This window comes from Camelina sativa, chromosome 20, assembly GCF_000633955.1.
Source record: "Camelina sativa cultivar DH55 chromosome 20, Cs, whole genome shotgun sequence".
Classification (NCBI taxonomy): Eukaryota; Viridiplantae; Streptophyta; class Magnoliopsida; order Brassicales; family Brassicaceae; genus Camelina; species Camelina sativa.
This window is the reverse complement of record NC_025704.1, coordinates 3,596,091-3,621,625: the sequence shown is the minus strand read 5'-3', so window position 1 is coordinate 3,621,625 and position 25,535 is coordinate 3,596,091. Positions and strand designations below refer to the sequence as shown.

Below are 25,535 nucleotides of genomic sequence, written 5' to 3'. Positions count from 1 at the left end.
GTGTACTGGAAGTGCGTGCAGTCCATTGATATTAGTTCACTTGTTGCATATACTTCATATATATAGGTGAATTAGCTTAATTAATTTTCGGTGAAATAAAATAATCAGGTTTTATAAGTTAATTCTAATTCTAATCAAAAGGGTAAACTCTAAGAGCGTGACCATCTTTCTATTTTACTGCTCATAATCCTCCTTTTCTTGTTAGCCTTGTTCTTTGAAGCTAGCTTCAGTTTCCTCTTTGCGTTTCTCTCAGGGTTTATCACCGCCATTAGCTTCTCCTCACGCTTCCTCTTCTCCCTCTTGGCTTCCAAACTCTTTTTGATTTCGCTGTACACTTGCACAAACACTTGGCTACCTAACCTCTCGTCTCTTATACTGTCTCTTACCTCTTCCGCTAGCTGTTTCAACTCACCTGAGATGACTTTCCCTGTAAACCCTTGGCAGACTTTGTACAGCGGAAACAGAATTCTGTAGGCATATAGGCGACACTCTTCTTGATTCAACTTTGACGCAAATTCTTTATACACGCTCAGAACAATTCTCACGGTTCTCGTATGAATCACGTCCATATCAAGAGCAAGCTTCCCCATTCTTTTGAGCAAACTTCCAATCAATACCTTTCTTACATCATCTTGGCTTTTCTCGCTGCCTGAAGTAAGAGCCAAAAAAGTAGACCTTACTTTCCCTGAATCATATAGTACAAAGGCTTCAAGGAACTCCGCTTGCTCATCCTTGTCAAGACTGGACCAGTACTCATGATCTGACTGTCCAATCCTTAAATGAAGACCAGAGACGGCAAAAACAATATTCTCTGTGACAATATCTTCTTCAGTAGCATCATTATTTTGATCGTTGCCTTCTTCTGCAATGGCATTCATCTTTAACTGGAAGCAAAGAGAAGCAGCTACCATGAAAAGGCTACTTGGCTTGCCAAGAAGAGAATCAGCTACTGTTTTCCGAGACTCGGCTAATTTCTTGAAATAATAATTCAGGAGCCGGCAGGTTATAATTTGCAACCATTTGTGTGGGTGCAACAACAACTTAAACACCCATTTCCATACATCCTGAAGAAACAAGAAAAAGATCAACCATCAAAGGAAATACTGAAATGATTAACGAGACAACAACTTCTCAGAACTAGATTTGTTGACAACATTATTACCTCTAATTGTTTTGCGAAACATAAATCAGGAAACTGCTTGAGCATCTTCTCGATCATAACAAGAGATAAGTATGCTTCCTTCCAGAAAGGAATGCTGCCTTCCTCAACAGTATTATTTTGCAACTGTACAGCAGACTCCAAAATCGATTTAGCCTCCTGCAACAATATACTCTGGATCTGCTCCGAAAATGCCTCCTTCCTGACTTCAATGAAAAATCCCAGTACCTGCACAGCCATCCAACAAATGAATGAGAGAGCCGCAAAAAGTAACGCACAACCCACAAAAACACAGCTTTGTGACGATGTTACAAGCCATAAATTTCCAATAAGAAGCATGTCAAGTTATAAATTATTTCATATACTTCCTACTGATCTGATATATAAACTATCGTCAAACAGAAAATGCGCGGGGCACTCAGAGCAATTTACCTGTGCTGCTTTAGCCTGTGTGTTCTCCTGCTTATACCAACCCAGACATAGCTCAAGACAGAATTTATAATTACTAGTGCGACCTATCAGAAGTTTCATCAAATCACAGATCTCGGACAGCGAATCTTTAGCATCATCAGTTGCCAAGCGACGAGTAAGCTCAACAAACAAGATTTGAGACTGCTGGTCAAGAACTGACTGCTTCCCGAGTTTAGGTTGTGAGAATTTCTTGATAAGATCGTTAAGAACCTCAAGAACTACTTCTCTTCCACTTGAATGTTCATAGCTGGTGAAAGAAAAATACAGTTAATATTTGAAACAAAATAAGAGGCCATATTTCCACAAAGCTTAACTATATACATACCTCAGATTTTTCAGCAGAAAGTTAAAATGTCCTTCTAGGCGTTTCTTAGAGAGTGCTTGATTCACCAAAAAATCTAAAAGTAACTCTTTGCACTTCTTGCGGACTGATTTATCGTTATGTGTGATCATCAACTTTGAAACCTGATCAGCAACATCATATATCTTCGGAACTTTCCTTTTCACAATGGCCTTGAGAAGTGAAAGAGAAGCATTCAATGAATCCACAGATGGATCCGATTCCAGATCAACAAACATGGGGAGCTGAATCAGCATATTCAACTCCTCAGATGAGAAATTGAATTTTTCATTGCCGAGAACAGCTTTTAAAAGCTTTTTCCCTGTCTGCACAAGATGACTACTGGAACTCACTGCAGACTCAGCCGTGATGGTTATCACTTTACCTGCTTCAGACTTGAGGGAGGGAAAAGGTAAGCTTATCAATGCAGTGAAACAACTAACAGATGAAGATACAACATCTTCATACTTAGAGCTCAAGCACCCAACAAGTAGTTTGACAAATGGATCCAACTTCGACACCAGCTCTTCATTAGTATTGCTGGGTTGGATTTTCTTCAGTCTGTTGTGCAATAAGTCCAGGGCAAACACGGTTATGAGATGTGGACATGACTTACCACCACAAGTCTCTTGCAGATGTTTCGATTTCCTTTTCTTTTTGGATGGTAGAGAAGACGCTTGATCTCCGAGGCAACTCCTGTTGTTAATACTATCTTCCACAATGTGGTATATAAAACAGAAAAGATCTCCTTGATCCACAGATGGATTGCCTTCAATACCAAACGCAATATGCTTTAACATATCCTCCAGTTTGGATTTTAAATTTGAAGTCATAGGTCTCTGCAGCTGTCTAGTTACCAGAGAAGGAGCTTCAGTGCATGGCTTCTGAACGTTACATTTTCAGCAATCAATTTCAGAGTAGCAAGTGACTTGCGTGTTTTCGTTTCTTTCTTCGTCTTCAATGAATATTTTCTATCCTCTTTGTGTTCATCAACATCTCCAAGGATATCAGCTTCCACCACATCAAGGAGATTTTCCAAACAATGATCCAACATGCAACCCGTAGGGTTTGGTAGGCACTCAGATAAGATGGAATTGACAGTGTACCCGAGCACATGCACCTCAGATCCTTTGTTAAGTAATGAAACTAGTTTTTGAAGAAAAAGTTGCAAGTAACCCTCCATTCCAAGTTCCTTCAAACAAGCAGCGAGAACCTTTCTGGCTTCATCTCGTGTGCGGTCCTCCCGATGCCTCAAAAATTTGGAAATTTTATAAACTAGAGAATCAATATTTGAGTCCATTATCTCTTTGGGGAGCAGCTTTAGAACCTTCACCGCAGCTACATAGCTTCTCAGAGTAACACTATCAGACTCAGAATCCATCAGCTTCTGTATCTTGGGGAGCAAGGTTTTCTCGAGGCAAGTCCTAACCTCCTGTTCGTGTCCATCTTTTGCAAAATGAAATTTGTCCAAAATCGAGCAGACGAGATTCAGCAGACGCTTTCTCTTTTCCTCCGTATGCGTCTTCATCTCACGGAAACACCGATTCAGCAGAGCGTAGTACGAGCACCAACTCATATGAGCTGACACGGATGCAAGGGCTTCTGCGCATGCGTCATGGAGATTTTGAACATTTTTATCTTGACCTTTTCTATTCTGACCTTTTTTGTTTTGACCTTTTTTATCTTCTCCATCAAGCAGCATGTTGAAAAACACTGAGACTAGAAGTTTTCTCACTACGCCCTGCAACCCCGATAGCAATTGGTCATATTGACGCTACAAAAAGTAGAATTCAAAGAATCTAAGAGACGCAAAGAGATCACCTCAGGCAGACTTCTATCTTTGATCTCCTTGGCAAAACGGTTAATCGCCTTTTTTCTACGGTGTATCTACAAGACATTTAAAAGAAAGTAAAAGTCACTATAAGGTTTCTATCATCTTTCATAAGCTAAAAGCTATAAGCTGCAAAGATACAAAATGTGAAGGAGTCATTTTACCTGAATGCTAAAGACGTTTTTAAAGAAATCAATGTCATCGTTTTCAGAGCATAAGGGTCCGAATGCAGCAAGATTCCCGGAATCTGGAAGTTTTGTCACCATTTTGCGTATCAAGAGAATCTCCTCCTGCAGCAAAATTATTCGTTTCTAAGAATCTTAAATGCAAACAAGAGAGCCAAGGATATCCATGTTACAAAGCAGTATCCTGACTATAAATAATTAAACATTCATGCCAGACTTAGAAGGGTCACTGTACCTTTCCACTAGAAATTCCTCTGTTTAATGCATCCAATGTGTTTTAAAATAAACTTATTTATAATCCACAACACACGATCTCCTGTCCAGTTTGCATCAGATTTTGAAACCTCTTTGCCATTGTCAGAGTGAGCTGAAGCCTCTTGGCAAAGTATGGAAGCTGAAAACTCAATAAAAGTGCACAAGAGGTTGAATGCACAATCCTTTAAAGTAACTTCTGATGATGATATGTTGTATAAACTCTGTGAGAGTATAATCATCATCTGCTGCTCCGAGGATTTGGTAAAGAAATCCGCATCAATCTTTGCATAAGCTTTAATTATTGTTTCATAGTCAAGGTCATCAACTTCCATGGGTGAGGTTGCATTCATATCGCTGAGGCTTTTCGCCTGTAGGATGACACAACCAGTAGTTTGTTACAGTCTCAAAACACAATGAGAAATAAATGACTCAGGTTCAAACAGAGATTTGTATACTTACCATTAGATCCAGAGAAAGGTCGATTTTTGCAAGAGATTCAAGAAGATCACAAATGCATAATCTAACATCACGTGCAGCATCAACAAGCAGAGGTGAGACCGTATCTATAATTTTGCTAGTACTCTCACTCCCAAGTAACGATGTGATGTCCTTAATGGCTAGCAAAGCCTCACGATGAATATCTGCATAAACACTAAGACAGTCACACAAGAGACGGTCGATATTACATAATTCTAACCAAAAAAAGAAATGAGTAACAGTAACCATACCAGAATCTTTCACACGTTTATCCAAGAAAGATAGCAAGATATCCAAATACTCCATAACATTAGATTCATCTCGGATGTGCTTGGACAATAGTTTAAGTATCTTAATCTCTCTTTCTCCATGATACTTGAATGATTTCCTGATCATGATTAACACCTTTTTTCTTCAGAACAAAAGAAGTAGAAACAAAGACGAAAGTAACTAAGTCTTATAATTTACAAGAGCCCTTACCTTTTCAAAATATCACAGCGGAAAAGAGAATGCAAGCTGTTAATCAGTGCCTCTATATATGGATCTAAGAATCCTTTGATCATATGGTCATCATCATCATCATCATCCAATTCACTCTCAAGACTGAGCAGATTCTCTATGAAACTCAAGGCAGAGGACTTTATAGCTTCTGAAGCTGTGGTGACTGTTATAATTGAAAAAATGTCTGGAATAAGAGACTCTTCCCGACATAAGAAGGTGACGAGACTGCGGCTTTTACTCATCGACAAGAAGCATGAGAACAATGAGCTTGGTTTCTCACTGCTAGAACCCTCCTGCTTAAAACTCTTGATTAACGAATTCACTGCAGAAAAGAAGAGGTCCCAGAAATCAGAGCCAAGATCACAACCCTTGTACTTTTCAAGAACACGAGCAATGATCTTCAAACATAAGGATCTCAACTCTTTAAACTGCTTTAAAGAACTGCCAGCCTACACCAAACAAAAAAAAAAAAGAGTCAGTCAATATGTTCCAAAGAAATGATATGAGCGGAAACCTTAATAACAATTTTACCTGGTCGTGATATGTTGAAACACTCTCTTTATCAATGCTCTTTTCTTCTTCGATATTTGGATCATAGGTTATCAATAGCCGGACAACACATCCCATCAGAAAGTCTAGAAATGGTCGGACATGTAATACATCAAAGACTTCAAGTATATGTTGTATGACATGAAGAAAACCAAACTTCTTCTTCCAGGATAAGGTCGAAATAGCATCGGCGTTGATAGATTTGAGGAAATTCGACTTTTGGAAATAATCCAGAGAGCTTTTGCCTGAGCTCCAAAACAAGTCCATTGTATCCTCTGATATGATGTTTAAAGGCTTCATCAACAATGCGAAGAACAGAGAAAGTTCATTAACATCTAGCTGAGATATAAGGCCAAGAACCGCCTCCCGGTGACGAATACTTGTATGCTGAGAAAAGAAAAAGAAAAAAAAAACTATTGAGACCTAAATGAAAACCCGCATTGGCAAAGGTGAAGTAAACTAAAAAGAAACTATTAGTATGTACCTTACGCGACGCAGAAGTCTTCAAATTCCTAACTTTAGGCATGAGGATCCTGATTACAAGAGAAACAAAATGACATCTGTGAGCTTCTTCGATGTCCATGGNAGAGTCAGTCAATATGTTCCAAAGAAATGATATGAGCGGAAACCTTAATAACAATTTTACCTGGTCGTGATATGTTGAAACACTCTCTTTATCAATGCTCTTTTCTTCTTCGATATTTGGATCATAGGTTATCAATAGCCGGACAACACATCCCATCAGAAAGTCTAGAAATGGTCGGACATGTAATACATCAAAGACTTCAAGTATATGTTGTATGACATGAAGAAAACCAAACTTCTTCTTCCAGGATAAGGTCGAAATAGCATCGGCGTTGATAGATTTGAGGAAATTCGACTTTTGGAAATAATCCAGAGAGCTTTTGCCTGAGCTCCAAAACAAGTCCATTGTATCCTCTGATATGATGTTTAAAGGCTTCATCAACAATGCGAAGAACAGAGAAAGTTCATTAACATCTAGCTGAGATATAAGGCCAAGAACCGCCTCCCGGTGACGAATACTTGTATGCTGAGAAAAGAAAAAGAAAAAAAAAACTATTGAGACCTAAATGAAAACCCGCATTGGCAAAGGTGAAGTAAACTAAAAAGAAACTATTAGTATGTACCTTACGCGACGCAGAAGTCTTCAAATTCCTAACTTTAGGCATGAGGATCCTGATTACAAGAGAAACAAAATGACATCTGTGAGCTTCTTCGATGTCCATGGAGAAGTTCCAGGTCGCGAGCTCTTCTCTCAGTTCTTTTGGTTTGATCAAATTCTCCAAGCGATGGCGGTGTGGGAGTAGATAGTCATTCCATAACACAAGGCACTCTAGGACACTCATTTGTATTTCAGCATCATTATGGTCCAGGAACCTGGTAAAACATACAACGAACACCAAACGCATGCAGAGAGATGTCAACGAAATTATATTACTCCAAGATATTCAAAAGAACAGTGGATGATCAAAACCAACCTGTTCTCCATAACATCGTTTACAAACTGACTAAAACAAGAAGACCTCGGATTCTTCATCAACTTCAGTAAAGTCAACCATTGTATAAGCAAACCCTTCCACTCCTCTCCTTTACAAGCTCCGCCATTATATAATCCGACCCTACAACGTAGAGAGAAAGACTTATGGCAACAGATGAATCAAGTTACTCTTCAAGAACAAAAGACGTAGAGATCTATGATTACCTCAAAGGATTTTCGCTGTTGTATCCCAAAAATTTCAATAACAAAGGGAGAAGATCAGAGACTCGAGACTGTGCAACAGTGGGAATGTTTTGTAAGGTCTTGAGCAACAGAGATACTACTTTTCCAGTAGGTGTGGACCGTGTGGTATCAGACGAATTAAAACGCTCTATCAGACCTGCAGATTGAATAAAACAAACATTAGAACTATAAAGAGGAGAAAAAAGATATATAGATGAAAAGGATACTGTAAGAGATGCAAAGAAACCTACCAGTCTGCATCTGTGAAATGCTGTCGTTTTCATTCTCAGTCTGATTGTCGAGTGCTTCAAGTTTTAGTTGGCACTGGCCCAAATAATGAACAAAATCATTCCACACCGCTCCTGTGTGCTTCTTCATAAGAACCGCAAGGCACTCAGATACTGGTTCCCATATTTCCGAAAACTGATTATAAAATAACCCTATCATTCCCTTAAATACAAGTGGCACATATTTGTCATGTATCCTGCCAGCAGATAGATAATTTTGTATTGTATTAATGTCCTTGACCAACTCCCTTTCAGTCGATACTGTGAGATGAGACTCCTCGATTGCTTTCAATAACTGAAGAACCTGGTAATTTGAAGGGAGTAAGTTATTAGAGATACTACTGTTATTAAAACAATCAGGATTTGAGGATAAAGCTTTTGGAATACAGAAGTAATGATATCTACTCACATTGTTGCTTTCAGGGGAAGACTTTTGAATGACTTCAGTTTTCAGTTTCTTCATTGGAGGATGCTCTTCAAAAGAAGGGTTGGGATACAAAGTTTCAAAATGGCACAAAATCCTTAAAGTCACAAGACGGACGTCTTTTTTCGAGTGACATAAATTTTCAGAAAATATGTCAAACGCATCTTCAGCAATATTTGCTTGGAGCTCTGGACATGCCTTAGAGAGATCATTCTTAGCTAATAGAGGCCTGTGATTAAAAAACGAATCAGTGTACCATCACAGAGTCATCAAACATGGAGAAGAATAATACAGAATAAACAAACCACCAGAACATATAAACTCACCTATACACAAAATCCAAATAGTCAGCCACAGGAGACAGCACTTGTACACATGACTTGTAAGATTTAGCAAGAGACAAAGCTTCCTCTAGATCACTGTCGATGAGTCTTCCACTAGAAGAGAATTTGTGACATGACCTCAAAGCAGCACCAAGTAAGCTCTGCCACATCAGTTCCGGAGCACTAAAAGTATTTACTGAAAATGAAAAAATGAGTTATGATAACTTCTAAGAAATAAGACGTGAATGGCATGGCAAAAACTTACCAACTGAGGCTGCCAAATGCTGTATGAGAGTATTCTTAAAGCAAATCAGCAATGATGGATCCACTTTAAAATAGGGAAAACATTTGATAGCTCCCAAAGCTGCAGCCAACTCAGCCTCTTCAATTTGAGCTAATCCTATATTCTCTAAATTCGTTTGGATTTTCTTAATCTTCTCTTCCAAGAACTCATGAATTCTCTCAAATTTGCTCTCAAATGATTCATCTATGATGTTCACCTTGTCATGACTTGTTTGCTCACTCTCACACAGTGATAGTAACAGAGGAATAACCTCCTCAGGAGACACCAAAATCATATTGTTGATCGAACTGCAACACACAAGTTAGTCACTAAAGACATAAATGAGAGGCAGACTTAAAAAGGTAAAAAAAGACGTGGGTCTTACCTTAATATATTACTTCTAAAGGCTTTCAGAACTAATTTATCCTTCCCTAGCAACTCCCGCAAAAAACTCAGCAAACTGCAAAGATTGCATGATCCAATTGTATACAAAATACCTCGAAAATTTAACGTTGAAAAGTATAAACAGATCCAATTGTATACAAAATACCTCGAACACTTCACGGAAAAAATGGGGGCCCATTGCGAAGCAATGGATTCCATTTCATTGGCAGCACTGGAACTGTCAATGGTGCATAACATTAGTCCCATAACTTTATCAAGAACAACAGAAGAATCCGTAAAAGTTGGCACAATCTGGCTCACGAGTCCAACCAAATATGGGTAATCTGTTAAACATTGACAACGACATAAATAGCCAATACGATCATGAAAATGTATGTTTTCATGGGTGCACACAAGAAAGAACAACAGCGAGTCGAAAAAATTGGATTACTTAATAACTCACCATAAACCTTGTGACCTTTCTCAACCCTAACAACTGAAGTAAGCAGAGTCAGGAGTCGGCTTAAATGAGCTGTTGCTTTGTTTTTGATTGATTGTTTTGTTTCTTCATACAGGCAGTTCCACATAACAAATAATTCTTCTGCTTTAAAATCCTTGCATATTCTTTGCAAAGTTGAACTCAAAGCTTCTACTATACTACAAGAACCTGGAAAACGAAATACAGGGTCCAACAAAGATCAGAAGAAAGGGAACCATGTAAAACAGCTTAGGAGTATAAATTCAAGATTAAACCAACACCAACTTCCCATTCTCTAAACTTCATTCCTAAACTAATCACATGCGAAACAGAGACACTAGACTTAATGAAATATTCCAACGTTATGTTTAGAAAAGAGGACTTGCCCTGAGGAAATTGATCACATAAGGACAATGTTGAATCTTTAAGCAAGAAACTCAAAACCTTCCCAGCTTTGGAATGGAGATGCTCAGAGGTACCCCTCATAACATGATATAGTATACTAACTCCTCCATGTTTTTTCAGTGGATCTGCAATTTCGGAGAGGATCCTCTTGATCCCTGCAATGTTCATGGGACAAGAGTCAACTGGACTGTCCCTAACATAGATATGAAACAAACAAAAAGAGAGAGAGAGAAATGAAAAGTAGTAATTCATCACCTATTTCGAGTTGCTCATCCCGTGCAGTCCTCAACAAAAATGATATGGAAGGTGACATCAATCTGATGATATGTTCGCCGGAGTAATACCTCAGCTCCAATGTATCCCTACATCAAAAGAAGATTCGTTAAGAAAGTAAAGAAACTAGTCAAACAATATTTGGCTAAGTCAGGCTGCTAGTAACAGATCATTCAATCCAGGGGAACTAAACTATATAATTCTGTACTTACCTGAGAATACATTCGATGTCACATATGAGATACTTCTGCAGATCCCGCACTATGTGCGACCATGATAAGAATATCTGCCAAAAAAAAAAGATAATATTAAGCATTGTCCCGAGGGGAGAATATGTTAGACAAGAGAGCAAAAACCTGCTCAAGAATATCTGGTTCTTTCTGTCCACCATTTCTCAGGAGAGTCGCTATGGAGTTAACAAGCCGCGGAAGGAAGCTAGACAAGATAAATAGACGAAAGCAACAATTGGTTAGAAGATATAAGATCCAATGTACGTAAATGCAAAGAGAAGGAAGGGAGACAACAAAACTTCAAAACAATTTCCCAAACCAATAAATTCAACAAGTTAGATCATTACGGAGTGTGCCTGGAAAATCTAAAATATAATCCTGAGCACTTCCAAAAAACCTATAAAAGAGGACTGTGCAGCTGAAAAGAATTAGAAAAGGAAATACTCACGGAAGAAAGCCGTCCAAGAGATCCCTCGATAAAGCATATATCAACCTAAAAGAGAAAGAAGAAGAAAAAGTTTAAAAAAAAAAAACAGAGATTATAAATAATTCTGCATCAATATGATCGTGAATAAGAAGAAGTTAAGAGTGGGGGAAGATAGCAAAACCAGAGAAAGGCTTCGAGAGAGAATCTAGCTTTGATATGTAAACCAGATACAAGTTTAGAGAAGATTAAATCTTGATGCAAGACAACCAACGGCAGAGTTTGAACACAGGGCAACATTTCTTCATAAAACGAGATAAAATCCGCCGCTGTATTCAGTTCCTGCATATTAAACCAAAACCAAATTGAACGAAACATTCAGAGGAAGAAAATGAAAACTTGAGAAGGGAAACAGGTAACGTACCCTGAATTCAACGAGGCAATCTTTGAGATAAGTGGAACCCTGTGAAGGCTCATCCTTCACCTTATGTAAGCTCCTAAAGACTTTGAGGACCTTGCTTTCAATTTCATTCACTCTCTCGGCGAAATTCTTAAACTGAGTAAAGAAACCATAATTAATTAATTAGAGAGAGAGCATGCATGTGATCAAAGTTAAATTACAAAAATCTCGTAAGTGAATTACGAACCATAAATCTCTTCCTTCCTTCAGAGTTGCTATGTGACTTGACAGCTCGAGAATCAGCAGCAGTCGCCATGATGAGAATTCAACAGAGATGAATGGATGCGAGAGCGAGATAGCAAGATCGAGGCTTAATTTTTTGCGTTTGGGATGATTTGATTTGGGAGTTTGAGAGCGCCGCGACCCGCGCGGAAGGGTTATAGTCGCTTTGTGTTTTTTTTTTAGGTCAAAAGTCAAAAAACCCTTAATTTTAAATAATTTGGAGACATTAATCTCCGTTTCACTAATTGGCAGTTGTAGTGCACTCCCTCTCATGTACAAGTTCTAATTATTCTAGTGAACGCATCACTAATTGGTTATAGTCATAGTAATCATAAGTTCTTAACCCCAAGTTTAGGATCAACCATTGGACCATGAAAATTCAATGTTTCTCAATGAAGTTCTTATTTTTCAAAATTTATAATAAAAGTATTTTTAAATAACTTTGTTAGTGACCAACCAATGGAGATGGTCTAATCCGATAGAAAGAAGCAAGGAGAGAAACTAAAATGGTAGCCTTAATAATACTCTTCTTCTTATTTCAAATGAGGAGGAAACAGGTCAGAAATAATCTCTTCCCTCCTCAATTTGCGAGCCCATACATCTTCCGTACCTTCATCGTCAAAGAGAGACTTCCACATGTCCAAAATGACAGACTTCATCGCTTCCCTCGCGAACCCATTCGCCTCTGAATTATCCTTGCCACACCTCAACTTCTCCTTAACCTCCTTCAGAGCTTCTTCAACACGAGACGTATACTCTCGGCAATCTGAACCGTTTCCTGATTCGAGCATAATGACAAGGTTGTGCATATAACTGATTCCAGTACCTAAATCCCCCCAAGTCGACTTGACCAATTCCCATTGAACCGACGACTTATTGCCTCCACCGATATGATGATCTTCTCCATTCTTTTGTAATTTGATGTTTCTTGAGTAGACATGATGCATTACACGAAGCAGCCTTTCCCCAGCGGGATTACCAATGTTGCTTTCTAAATCTCCCCACAACTTCAAGCAGAACTGTAACACACTCCTCATTTCATCACACAGCAAGAACATCGACTCAGCCACACATAACGAGAGCTCAACTCCTAGTTGCACAACCTCCTCTCTAATCCCCTGCTTTGCAAATGCTGCCCTGCCAAACCAACAACAACAACAACAACAAAAAGATAAGTCAGACTTTGTGTGTAACATGAGTGAGTACTGAGGAAATGTCTCAAAGGGGACAAAGGTAAATACTACTGACCCTAGAATGTAAGGAGAAGTAACGGGCAGTGTCGGTATCTCGCAATGGCAGGAATCCCCCAATATAGGCTGAAACAGGTCGCTAAGAATCATATTCCTCGCCACTTCTGGACTTGGTTCACCAGCTTCTTCGTCGTCAAAGAGAGACTTCCACAGGTCAGATATGTTAGACGCAACAGTCTCCCTGGCAAAACCATTCAGCTCTTTTGCGGACGCCAATTTATCCACTAGCTTCTTGAGAACTTGATGCTTGTAATTTTCAACAGCGGAAGATAAGAGCCGATCATCGAAAGAGCAATCTTTCTTCCTGAGAAGCAAAACAAGGCGACTCAAAACAATGACCCCGTCGGTAAAATCCTTCCAAGTGGTCTTGACGAATTCTCGTTGGACCGAGTTGCCACCATCCGGACAACAAAATCCCCTGTTCTTGGGTTTGATGTCCTTTGAGTGGACATAGTGAACAACGCGAAGCAGCCTTTCTGACACAGGAGAAGAGGGAGGTAATGTATACTTCCACAGCTTAAAGCAGAACCACAACATGGTATGAATGTCATCACAGAGCAAGAACATGGATTCAGCTACAGAGACTGAGAGCTCAACTCCTAGTCGTACAAGCTCCTCTCTAATATGCTCTTTCCCAGCGGACGTCCTACAAAAACAAAACAATAAGTCAATAAGTCAAGTGTTCAAGCTGTGCAAAACCTCAAAAGGTAAGGGGACGAGAGAGTAACATCATCACTGACCCCGTGGCGTATGGATAGTATGTGAACGATAATGGACGGATGCGACGCATAGCACCATATGTCGGTTTAGGTTCCATCTCTCTGATAGGGCTTTCCAATAATCAAAACCCTTAGAGAGAAAACAATTCACTCACAATTTGAATCAAATCGAAAATTTGTCAAGATCATACGTGAAAAAACACAATATATATTGATGGAAATCAAATAGAAGAAACCCTATCATCATCATCATCATCATCATCATCATCATCATCATCAAAACAAACAAACACGATAACAATAATTCAACATTCTACATCAAAATGCATATTTTTTCAAAAAAAAATAATTCCCCGACTTAGAGTCTTAGAGACAGAGAAGAAGAAGAAAAAAAAAAAACCTAGACGTAGACGGAGACGGTGATAAGCTAAATCGTTACTAAATCATTCAATCAAAATGAATGAACTGACGTCACAGTAGAGTTTTTATAAATAAATAAACCTTTCGAAGGTAAGAAGAAAAAGAGGAACGAAGCACAAACCTCGTCGTCGTCGATGTAGACAGGAAATTTCAACTTGTTATATAAGCAAGCTCGGGGATTATTTTTTTGTTATAGTATATAGTTTTCAACTATATAGTCTCATCTCGTCAATTTCAATTGCATTTCGGTTTGTTTCAACTGGATGAGACTCTAATCACTATTACTGAATCTGAACCGACTTTCATTTGATTGAGTATAGGAATGTGAAGAAAAAAAAACCAAAAAATCACATATTGTTGTAGTTTCAATAGATCCATTCAGTCATTGATACTTTGGAGACGTGAACAAACGAAACATCTGCTTTCATATGATTAGTTGTTCAAGCTGACGCTTCTCAGGTTTCATTCTCCTGAAAATTTCATCAAGAACCTTATAAATCTCGTAAGATCTTGGGTGTGATTTATCTTCCACAGTAAATCTATGAACTTCAACACCTACTTCCACAAAATAGCTATAACCAGCAGCCTTTGTCATCGTTTCCTTCTTCATCAACTTCCTCATCCTCAAAACTCCATCCCACTTCTCATTGGCGGCATATATATTCGACATGATCACACAGTTACCTGGATTTGTTGGTTCAAGCTTGAACAGTGCCTCGCTTGCTATCTCTCCTATCTCAACATTTCCATGGAAACTACAAGCACCCAAAAGGGTTCCCCATACCACAGCATCTGGTTTCATTGGCATTGTTTTAATAAGATCACAGGCTTCTTGCAGCTTCCCAACACGCCCCAAGAGATCGATCATGCATCCGTAGTGCTCTAGCTTTGGCGAAACCTTGTGAACTTCCTCCATGGACTTAAACAATTCTTGTCCCTTCTCTACCATCCCACCATGAACACAAGCTAGTAGCAACCCAACAAATGTCACTGCATCAGGCTTTTCTCCTCCTCGCTGAATAACCAACAGAAAATCATAAGTGTTAGAACTCTAAAGAACAGAGGAATCAACATGCTTGTAACAAACAGAAATGCTCACCAGCATTTGGGAATAAAGGTCAAGAGCTTCGTCGTGTCTCCCGTGAGTAGCTAGACTACCAATCATGGAGTTCCAGGAGCACAAGTTTCTCTGGTTCCCAATTTTCATCGAATAAACGTTTCGCAACATCAATCATTCCACATTTTGAGTACATATCTAGAAGAGCATTACACACGTAAATGTTATCAGAGAAGTCATTCTCTCTAGCATAGCCTTCTAATCTTCGGCCAATATCTAATTCCCCTAGGTTGGCACAAGCGGGGAGAACACTAGCTACAGTAAAATGGTTTGGTTTAACGTATTTGTCTTTCTCCATACACAAAAACATCGATAAAGCTTCAGAGTAATTCCCATTCTGAGAAAAACCAGAAATGACGGTGGTCCAAGAGGTTACGTTCTTACTAGGCATGGAATCAAACAACTCCATCGCCGCCTTCGTATCGCCATGTCTTTGGTAACCAGTGATCATTGCATTCCAGACCGGTACATCTCGGCTAGACATTTCGTCGAACACTCTGCGCGCACAACACAATCCTCCTAGCTTCGAATAGGAAGTGATTAGAGCAGTGCAGCAGAACGAATCAGACTCAAACCCGGATTTGAAAAACTGCGAATGAAGCAACCGTAAAGGTCGAGCAGACGAGAACGAAGCAGAAGCTGCGAAGATGAAGTTGAAAGTGTGGTGATTTGGTCGGAGACCATTGGAGGAGAGGAGATTGTAGAGGACGATTGATTCGTGGGGATGGCCATGAACAGAGTAAGATTGAATTAGCTTGTTGTAGAGGAAGAGACAAGGGTTTTGATGAAGATCAAAGAGCCTTCGGGCATAAACAAGGTTTGGTATCAGAAGCAGTCGTTGTAAGAGATCTCTGGTTTCGTCTACTCCTGTTCTGATACACTGCGCGTGGAGCTGCTTGATCTGATTCATTCCCCCCACGCGTTCACTTTTCTCACGCGCTACTAATGCGTTATATAAGAAACGGTGACGTTTGTTAGTATTTAATTATGTATATGGTGGGCTCAATCGTCGTTAGTTGCATTGCATAAAGATTGCAGATTACGGCCCATATAAGATTGGAAAATGAATACAGTACTATAGAATATATATTTTTAGATATTAACTATTTTAGAATGTTATAATATTTTAATTTAATAATTCAGAACAATTTGTAAATAAAATAAAAGTAAGATTCCTACCAAAAAAAAATGAAATAAAAGAAATATGTAATTTAGGGATATGATTTGACAAATTATATCCCTAAATTGATAGATTATTAATCATATCCCTAAATTGATTTAAAAGAAATATGTAATCTACAATTTAGGGATAGATTATTAATTGTTTTATATTTTTAGATATGATTTGACTATAATCTCATTGTTATGCAAAGTGTAGATTCTCAACAAATTCTCTAGATTCTAGAATACATATGTGTGTATATATACTTGTCTACTCTGAATGAATAATATCATCAATCTACGTTACATTTACGTAGAGTATCAGAGCAGGTTTAAAAGAACAATGGACTTCACTAAGAAAATAGTGCTAGTATTTGCTTTCACCATTATGTTGGGTATCTGTACTGTTCATTGCCGTCCAAGCTTCAAAACCACTCCTTGTAAGATTCTATTTTCTTTCTCTTTTTTTTTTTTTTTCTGTTGTAATTGCTTACATGTTTCTTTTAGTGCTTCGCTATTGACGTTTGATATACTATATCTTTTTGGTTTAGTGTTTGAAGAAAAATATAGATTTACTCAGTGTTTCGACACAGCACCATGTTTGGAAGGGATGATGAAATGCATTGAGTTCTGTAGCGCAATGGGAACTGCGGATGGACAATGTAATGATCAAAACCTCTGTTGCTGCACATATGAATAAGAACAAGTAATTGAACCTTACATGAAGGTTATCTACTTCACAAGAATAAGTATGTATAGTAGTCTCGGACTGCATATGCGTCTTGTATTGCGAGAATGATCTTTTCCATGATACATTTTTCTTTTCTTTTAATCCTAAATAAAATTCCTTTTCGGTATAAATAGCATTTAACAAAACTTTCTAGAACAGGAAAAAAAAATCTCAAAATTGTTTAGAAAGAACAAAAGCACAAAGCTGATTAGTTTGTTTTCTTGTCATCTTCTTGGTCAGTGATATTCTTTGTATCCACAGACTCTTCTTCACCTCCAAAACCAAACTCGTTGACACGAGTTTTGTCCACAGGGTAAACCCACCTCTGGTACAAGTATACCAAGAATATCACATCTGCAACAACAACAACACCAAAATTAGATCATCATCATTCTTTTTTTGTGAATTCTAAAATTACCCTAGAGACGTCAATCAACAAACTCAGGGAGAGATGGATTTGTATTTTACCATCTCGGAAGACAGAAAGGCGATGCAGCATTGGCATTTTGATGACAAAAGCAAAGAGATCGTCGATGATTGTGTTGAGGAACTTGTATGTCATTTGCCTCCATGGTAAATGTGCTACTGACTTCAGCTTATAGTTGATGAACAATTGAGGACACATCATAATAAAACCTGCAAACACATAACAGATGGATCTCAACTCAATAGATTCAACCACAAGAGAGCTTTGAACTGGTCAAAGAGAATTTTTAAGGCTTTTTACCAAACATGTAGACGCAGCTCGTTAGTGAAGATAGGATCCATGAGTACCAACTCTTGTGGCGCTCATAGGCGAGTGAATATACGGAGAAACCCGCGACAAGAAGGAGGAGCACATAGGATAAGAATTTAATGGCTATATCGTCATACTCCTTGGTTTTGTTGCTTGCATAGGATTCACGGTCGTGGAACCTCAATCTTGGAATCATTCCACTTCGATCAACCTGGAATATTCATATGTTTGTCACGGTACATTTATACGCAAGGCAAAAAATAGATTGAAAGCATTTGCTGTTTTTTATATTAATGTTACATATGCACAAAAACACTGGACTCAGTGGTACCTCGATGCGCATGGCTTTCCCTATTTTCCAGAACTCGATGCAGACACCAACTCCAGAACTAGCCAATATCATCCATGAAGTGTCGTTGTCAAGCAGGTAGAGGAAGATGATGAACTGACAGATGAAGTTCAGCACAACAGACTTCGCAGACAGTCCTTCCATAGATTTGTTCTTGTTCCAAAACTGGATATCTGCAAGGAAAGCAACAGAGTATCAGACAGCTAAGTTTAGGAGGAAAGCAGGTGTTCTTTTGGTGTTTACCATTTTTGAATGCGAGGAAGTCAAAAACAGAATGAAGCATCGACACGAACATAGTGACGCCCAACAGATAGGGATTGCCTTCCAAAAACACCCTCTGCAGGTTTAACCATAAAAAATTAATCACCGCAGCTCCAATTAACAGAAAACATATCACTCACATCTCTCCACTACTTCCAGGTATCATAGTTAGAGTAGTTAGATGCACATCGTAGTATATAATATGACAATGAAGCTAGCTGAACATAAAAGACCAGAATTACCTTTAGTTCGTCAGATTCACCATCAAGCATGCTTCCATAGCTACGGTGAATCTGGAAAGACTGATCAATCTGCTCAAACAGCTGCCACTTTGTCATGCTTATGGGGCTTACTTCCAGATTAAGTGGTAGCTCTGAGACTGTCTCATTGATGATAATCAACTTATCCCTTAGCAGCCAAAATTCATTGAAGACAACTGTAGGGTAGTAGTTTACAGTACTAGGTTCCACCATTAAGTCTGCCAATTAAGTTAAGAAAAGAACAAATACGGACCATCACGCCTATAGCATAGCGAAAAGAAATCCTCATATATTTTCGATTCCAGCTAGTGATATGTGGCACTAGTTTCAAAAACCCAGAAACTCAAGTTTTAGTTCTTGAGAATTTGGAATTTTCAAACAAGTTCAAACAAACTAATGTTATAAATGGCATGGAAGATGATGCACATGTTACTATGTTAGCGTCTTCAATTGTTAGAGAAAGGATGTGTATAGAGAGTTGTCAAAAACTCAAACAATAACAGACACATCGTCCTTAGATATATAAGGATACAAGGAGCAATGTTTGGTGGTACACCATGCTCTGGATAGCTGTAAGGAAACGGAAAACAGTTAGCAAACGTCTTATGAGATTCATTGTTAAAACTGAACTCAAAACAAAAGCAAGCATGCTCCATTATTCATCTACCAATTCTCAGTACTAACTAACTTACCGAGTAAAATCATCGACTAGGTTAATTGTGACATTTGGTTTCCAGTGGGATACACATTCCACAGGACCCTCATCCTTGAGATCCGAGTCCTTACCATCAACCTCCTGCGATGTCTGCTTTATGTTATAGTTCATAAGCATGTGTGCCGTCACAGGCCAAACAATATCATAAAAACATACAAAACAAGTTCTGTATCAAAAAGTTTCCTAGAGACACACCTCAACTTCTGTATTAGATTCATCAGAGTCTTTGGGATTTCCCAGCAGACTCTTCTTCTTATCCGCTTTACGCTTTGGCAAGTAAGTCGCAACAGCTGAAACAGAGAAACGAATTGTCCAACTTATCGAATACATAAATCTACCAACCAAAAACAACTGTCAAAAGAAGGTTGTTTGTGTATAAATCTTACGGTGTGTCCTGCCAAAACAGTTAAGAGGTTGGTATTCTGGATCGTTGGGATCTACAGGATAGCCAGATCGAGCAAAGAAGACATGAGCATAAAGACTTCCATTATTCTTCAGTGCCTGTAACAACAAACATCGCAAGTCAATGAAGCCTATATATTAATCTAGAAAGAATCATATCAAGAAACCCAAATACCTATATCAGTTGAACATAAAATTACCTCGGATGGATAATATGTCGTTAACAAGGTCCTAGTGCTCTCTGGCTTCCACACAGCATAAGGTATGTTTGTCTCGTGACAAATAAGAGCACCTTCATCCCCAAAGTCATTGAATTTCTCATGCTCCGAAAGATAAAACCACATATCCTGGTAAGAAAAAACAAACAACAATGATTAACATCTAATAAGATCATACTGAAACATCATTCATAACCAAACAACAAATCAGTGATCAGAAAACCCTGCCACCAATCATGTTCCAGAACCAAACCGGTGTTATAAAAAGCCACTTATTACAGTAAAGTATCTGAAAACACATATCCTGGTGAAGTTAAATTCGAATCTATACACAACCACAGTAAAACCCTAAACCACCCAGAAGCGGAAAAAAAACCCTGATAAGACCAAAATCTGTGATTCGAACCCAAAAGTAACGTTTTTTAAAAATTCAGAAGAGAGAAACGAAATCAAATTGCAGAAACTAATCGCAAGTAATCACCAGTGATTTAAACAAGAAAAAAATTACCATGGGCTCTCCCCTATGAAAGAGATTGGACATAAGGTGAGAAGGCTTAGAAGGATCCGCAGGTTTTTGTTTCGGAGAAAAGAACTTTGAAGCAAAGTAGCAGAACATGGCGATTCTAATGATTCCTGCTATAGTCTGCCCAAACCCACCAGCTTGTCGTTGCTGTTGCTGCTGCGGCTGCGGCTGCTGCTGCGGCTCTCCATCAACCACCGCCGCCGTTTCACCTGCCGGTGACGCCATATTCGTAGAAGATTCTTTCGTCGTCACTCAGTGCCGATTTAAGCTGAGAGATGTAACTTTATCGTATCAGAGAGATGTGTAAAGCAGAGTCGACGAGGGTTTATATATATTTATCGAATTATGTTTTTTTTTTTTTCATTCTAATTATTCGAACAATATTAGGAATAGTAAATTTGCGTTCAAGGACTTAACTAATTTAGTATTTTCTTATTAGCCCTTTATATTTAATTAAAGTCAGAAAAGTCCACATATTTATAATTCCAGTTCGCTCAGATGAAAATACTCTCGCCTTGCTTTTTATGTGTGGGGGAGATGGAGACTGAGCGACATCTTCGTTGCTTAATGAAATAATCAAGCTTCTGGCTTTTCAATTTCTCCTGTGTCTGTCACATATGGAAAACGCTTATATCTGTAGTGTTACATAGTTGGAAGGAAACTGTTCTTGCATATCAGGTGTTTGTGAAAATGTCTGATCCAAATTCTCTAACGTGGGCTTTCTTAATAAACGGGCGTTGCTGTGATATTTAGGGGAAAGATGGAGACTTTGCGGCAATTTGTTCAAAAATTCAGACTTATGTCTGGTTTTGGAACTGATCATAGGGTTTTTTCGGATGTTATCAAATCTTGTGCTTCAGTGTCTGAGGTCATATCAGGGAGAGCTCTGCACGGTTGCGTGACCAAGCTTGGTCATATGGACTGCACTGTGGTTTCGAAGTCAGTTCTCAACATGTATGCGAAATGCAAGAGGATGGATGATTGCCAGAAGATGTTTAGGCAAATGAACAGTGTTGATCCTGTTGTTTGGAACATTGTTCTGACTGGACTTTCGGATTCTTGTGCTCATGAGACGTTGAGGTTTTTCAAAGCCATGCACTTTGCTGACGAACCTAAGCCCAGCTCTGTTACATTTGCGATAGTTCTTCCTGTGTGTGTTCGTCTTGGGGATTCATACAATGGGAAGAGTATGCATTCTTATGTTATCAAAACCGGTTTTGAAAAAGATACACTTGTGGGGAATGCTCTGGTTTCCATGTATGCCAAATGTGGGCTTGTTTTCCCTGATGCTTATACTGCGTTTGATGGTATATCTGACAAAGATGTTGTCTCTTGGAATGCGATTATTGCTGGGTTTTCTGAGAACAAGATGATGGCCCATGCATTTAGATCGTTTTGTCTTATGCTGAAGGAACCTGCAGAGCCTAACTATGCAACTATTGCAAATATTTTGCCAGTTTGCGCTTCTATGGACAAGGACATTGCCTATCAAAGTGGAAGGCAGATTCACAGTTATGTTGTGCACAGGTCTTGGTTGCAAACCCATGTTTTTGTATGCAATTCTCTTGTGAGTTTCTATTTGAGAGTTGGAAGAATGGAAGAAGCAGCCTCATTGTTTACAAGGATGGGTTCCAAAGATCTTGTTTCATGGAACGTTGTCATAGCCGGTTATGCATCAAATTGTGAGTGGTTTAAAGCCTTGCGGTTATTTCAAAAGTTAGTGCATAAGGGGGATGTTTCTCCTGATTCGGTAACTATTGTAAGCATCCTTCCTGTCTGTGCGCAGTTAAGTGACTTGACCTTTGGCAAAGAGATCCATAATTATATTTTGCGCCATTCTTACCTTTTGGAGGATACATCAGTTGGCAATGCTCTCATTAGTTTCTATGCAAGATTTGGTGACACGAGTGCAGCATATGGGGCCTTTTCACTGATATCCACGAAGGATATAATATCTTGGAATACTATAGTTGATGCCTTCGCAGACAGTCCTAGGCATTTTCGGTTTTTGAACCTCTTGCACCACTTGTTTAATGAAGCAATAACTTTAGACTCTATCACTGTTTTAAGCCTAGTCAAATTCTGCACAAATGTACAGGGAGTTGGTAAGGTAAAAGAAGTTCATGGGTACTCACTTAAGGCCGGTCTTTTACATGATGAAGAGGAACCCAAGCTTGGCAATGCATTGCTTGATGCATATGCCAAATGTGGTAATGTAGAGTACGCCCATAAGATATTTCAGGGTTTGTCAGAGAGGAGAACTTTGGTTACCTATAACTCGATGTTATCAGGATATGTTAATAGTGGAAGTCATGATGATGCTCATATGCTGTTCAGTGAGATGTCTACAACTGATCTCACCACTTGGAGTTTGATGATTCGTATCTATGCTGAAAGTTGTTGCCCTAATGAAGCCATCGGCGTTTTCCGTGAGATACAAGTTCGAGGGATGAGGCCTAACACTGTGACTATCATGAATCTCCTCCCTGTTTGTGCGCAGGTAGCCTCTCTGCATCTAGTAAGACAATGTCATGGATATATTATTAGAGGCGGACTTGGTGATATCCGCCTGAAGGGGACTCTACTAGATGTATATGCTAAATGTGGCAGCTTGAAGCATGCATATTCTGTTTTCCAATCAGATGCTCATAGAGATCTGGTTATGTTCACTGCTATGGTAGCTGGGTATGCTGTACATGGTAGGGGTAAGGAAGCACTTATGATCTACTCTCATATGATTGACTCGAACATTAAGCCCGATCATGTTTTCATAACAACTCTGTTGACTGCATGCTGTCATGCGGGGTTAATACAGGATGGATTGCAAATATATGACTCAATAAGGACGGTTCACGGTATGATTCCTACAATGGAACAATATGCTTGTGCAGTAGATCTACTTGCTCGAGGGGGTCAACTTGATGATGCATATTCTTTTGTCACACAGATGCCAGTTGAACCTAATGCAAATATATGGGGAACACTGTTAAGGGCATGTACAACCTATAACAGGATGGATCTGGGGCACTCAGTTGCAAATCATCTTTTGCAAGCTGAATCTGACGATACTGGGAACCACGTTCTAATTTCGAACATGTTTGCTACAGATGCTAAATGGGAAGGCGTGATGGAGTTGAGAAACCTAATGAAGAAAAAGGAAATGAAAAAGCCAGCAGGATGTAGCTGGCTAGAAGAGGATGGGCAAAGGAATGTATTTGTGTCTGGAGATTGTTCTCACCCTCATAGAGACAGTATTTTCGACTTAGTGAATGCTTTATATCTTCAGATGAAGGAGCCTGTGGTGTTTTAATCGATGAAAATCATAAAACATTGCAAAGCTAGATCATGATGGTGTACACAAGGACATTGCACATAGATTACAGAGACAATTCTTGAGTGAGAACGCTACATGTACATAATCTTTGGGAATGTAGGCAGAAATCAAGCTTATGATTAATCTGCCAGGTTTATGGTTTGCCACTTGAATTGGGAGAAGTTAAAGGAAACAAAGGAAGCAGTTCTGGTTCTGTATACCCTGGTTTAGACCTTGGCGATGGATGCAAGTAAAAGCGTCTTTCTTTAATGGCTTTCTCCTCTTCTTCAATGTTTGTTGTACAACTATCTGGTTCGGCTTTCTCCCCTTCTACCAAGGACAAGTTAGAGAACAATGAAGAAGGGGTGCCCACTGGACTTGTTAAAAGGTTGGTATTACCAGATTTAGATGATGGTGTCGTACCAGTGGGCTTAAAGCTTAGAGGAGGTTTGACAATTTCAAGCTTTGGCCTCATGCATTGCCTTCTCTCATGGAGCTTTGAAGTTGGCTTCTTTTGTATGACGGTTTTTATCACGGTTGCTTCTGGTGGCGCGACTGCAGAGTTGTTCTCTGATGGACCTGTCAATCGCTGCACAATTTCTCTGAAAGTGTTGGTGTCGGTTTGGACAAATGTAGTGACAGGCTTGCAGGTAGCAACGTTCTGACTCCCTTTGTTATTCATATGTAAGTTTTTCTCTAACAAAACAGGCTTTGAATATGAATTCCACCTATTTTGGCCTCTGACCTGTGACAATGCGACCATTTATGCAGTTGGTCAGAAGATGTAAAATATTTAAACATGAAAAGTGACTTCGGAGAATGTAGTCCCATCTAAAGAACCAATGAACGTCAGATTCATGCAAGGAGTTCAGAAATGGGAGTGATGGGATTGGAAGGTAAAATACTCAGAAGTTTTCTCTAAATCCGGTATCAGCTATCTTTCTTATAGACTTCCATTGTCATAATTTTTCGAAAACAAGCAACTCCAAACATTAATAGCTTACATACAAAAGGAGAGGCAGTCGTGTACTCAAACCTTAGCATTTTAAAAAGACCACTATATTCTTATATTATGGGGAAAAAAACAATAAAAAATTGGCTTTTCCTGAATTTGCTTTGACTTGGTGTATACTCAAAAATCTATATCAAAGTTTGGTGCTATTACTAATTGTAGGAATGACAATGAACAAGGCTTTTCATGTACTAAACCCGACTTCTCCATCATCATCTTTACGGTGGTTACTTGTTCATATGATGAGAGAACTGTTGATAGCCAAACTTGTGGGTTTCTGTTTAATGCAACCCTACACATGAATTACAGAGAATGAAGAACAGGACGAAAGACATACCTGAAGAGCAAGCCGAGGCAGCAAGTGAAGGTGAATTTGAATGCGAATGCTGTAGTTTTTGAAGAAATAGGAACATAAAACAGAAGAAGGGAAATAATAGAAAGAGAGAGATAGAAAGAAGATATAAAGACTGTTGTTGGTCTAATGGTCACAGCTCAGAACTTTGTTCATATACCAGAAAAGAGAAGAAAATGAAGAGAGAGGAAAATCAGGAGAAGAATAAGGAGGAGAAGAAAAAGACTATTTTATCCTTTTTTGTTCTTAACCGTTTTTGGGTTTGGTGTTTTTGTCACATTTGTTTTTTTTGTTT

At 38.9% G+C, this 25,535-nt stretch overlaps 4 protein-coding genes, 1 long non-coding RNA gene and 2 pseudogenes across 9 annotated transcripts; 3 read left to right on the top strand and 4 right to left on the bottom strand.

The window, feature by feature from the left end:
* LOC104769068 lies at positions 64-11,873 on the bottom strand (annotated as a pseudogene).
* On the bottom strand, positions 14,474-16,134 carry LOC104769066 (annotated as a pseudogene).
* On the top strand, positions 16,689-17,111 carry LOC104769064 (defensin-like protein 109). Its single transcript, XM_019242556.1, has 2 exons — positions 16,689-16,809; positions 16,921-17,111. The coding sequence occupies exons 1-2, from the start codon at positions 16,713-16,715 to the stop codon at positions 17,067-17,069; spliced, it is 246 nt and encodes an 81-aa protein (XP_019098101.1). The 5' UTR covers positions 16,689-16,712; the 3' UTR covers positions 17,070-17,111.
* Positions 17,118-20,891, bottom strand: LOC104769065 (cleft lip and palate transmembrane protein 1 homolog). Of its 2 annotated transcripts, none has more exons than XM_010493187.2 (12): positions 20,549-20,891; positions 20,023-20,169; positions 19,807-19,921; positions 19,616-19,710; positions 19,398-19,510; positions 19,238-19,275; positions 18,688-18,923; positions 18,428-18,521; positions 18,167-18,357; positions 17,827-18,046; positions 17,568-17,735; positions 17,118-17,453 (listed from the first exon to the last, which is right to left on the bottom strand). In XM_010493187.2, the coding sequence occupies exons 1-12, from the start codon at positions 20,786-20,788 to the stop codon at positions 17,308-17,310; spliced, it is 1,803 nt and encodes a 600-aa protein (XP_010491489.1). In that variant the 5' UTR covers positions 20,789-20,891; the 3' UTR covers positions 17,118-17,307. The 2 variants fall into 2 exon arrangements, with proteins under 2 accessions (XP_010491489.1, XP_010491490.1); XM_010493188.2 differs by having other exon boundaries at positions 19,398-19,501.
* Positions 21,063-23,896, top strand: LOC104769061 (putative pentatricopeptide repeat-containing protein At5g08490). Its single transcript, XM_010493184.2, has one exon. It carries the CDS (start codon positions 21,324-21,326, stop codon positions 23,871-23,873), a length of 2,550 nt encoding a protein of 849 aa, XP_010491486.1. The 5' UTR covers positions 21,063-21,323; the 3' UTR covers positions 23,874-23,896.
* On the bottom strand, positions 23,884-25,535 carry LOC104769062 (VQ motif-containing protein 31). 3 transcript variants are annotated; one of them, XM_010493185.2, is made up of 2 exons: positions 25,226-25,535; positions 23,884-24,621 (listed from the first exon to the last, which is right to left on the bottom strand). In XM_010493185.2, the coding sequence occupies exon 2, from the start codon at positions 24,556-24,558 to the stop codon at positions 24,031-24,033; it is 528 nt and encodes a 175-aa protein (XP_010491487.1). In that variant the 5' UTR covers positions 24,559-24,621; positions 25,226-25,535; the 3' UTR covers positions 23,884-24,030. The 3 variants fall into 3 exon arrangements, with proteins under 3 accessions (XP_010491487.1, XP_019097931.1, XP_010491488.1); XM_019242386.1 differs by lacking the exon at positions 25,226-25,535 and adding an exon at positions 24,782-24,819; XM_010493186.2 differs by lacking the exon at positions 25,226-25,535 and having other exon boundaries at positions 23,884-24,206; positions 24,300-24,640.
* LOC104769063 lies at positions 24,474-25,268 on the top strand. Of its 2 annotated transcripts, XR_002037047.1 has the most exons (3): positions 24,474-24,560; positions 24,648-24,772; positions 25,198-25,268. It is a non-coding gene; the product is annotated as an uncharacterized LOC104769063 (long non-coding RNA). The 2 variants fall into 2 exon arrangements; XR_002037046.1 differs by lacking the exon at positions 25,198-25,268 and having other exon boundaries at positions 24,648-24,986.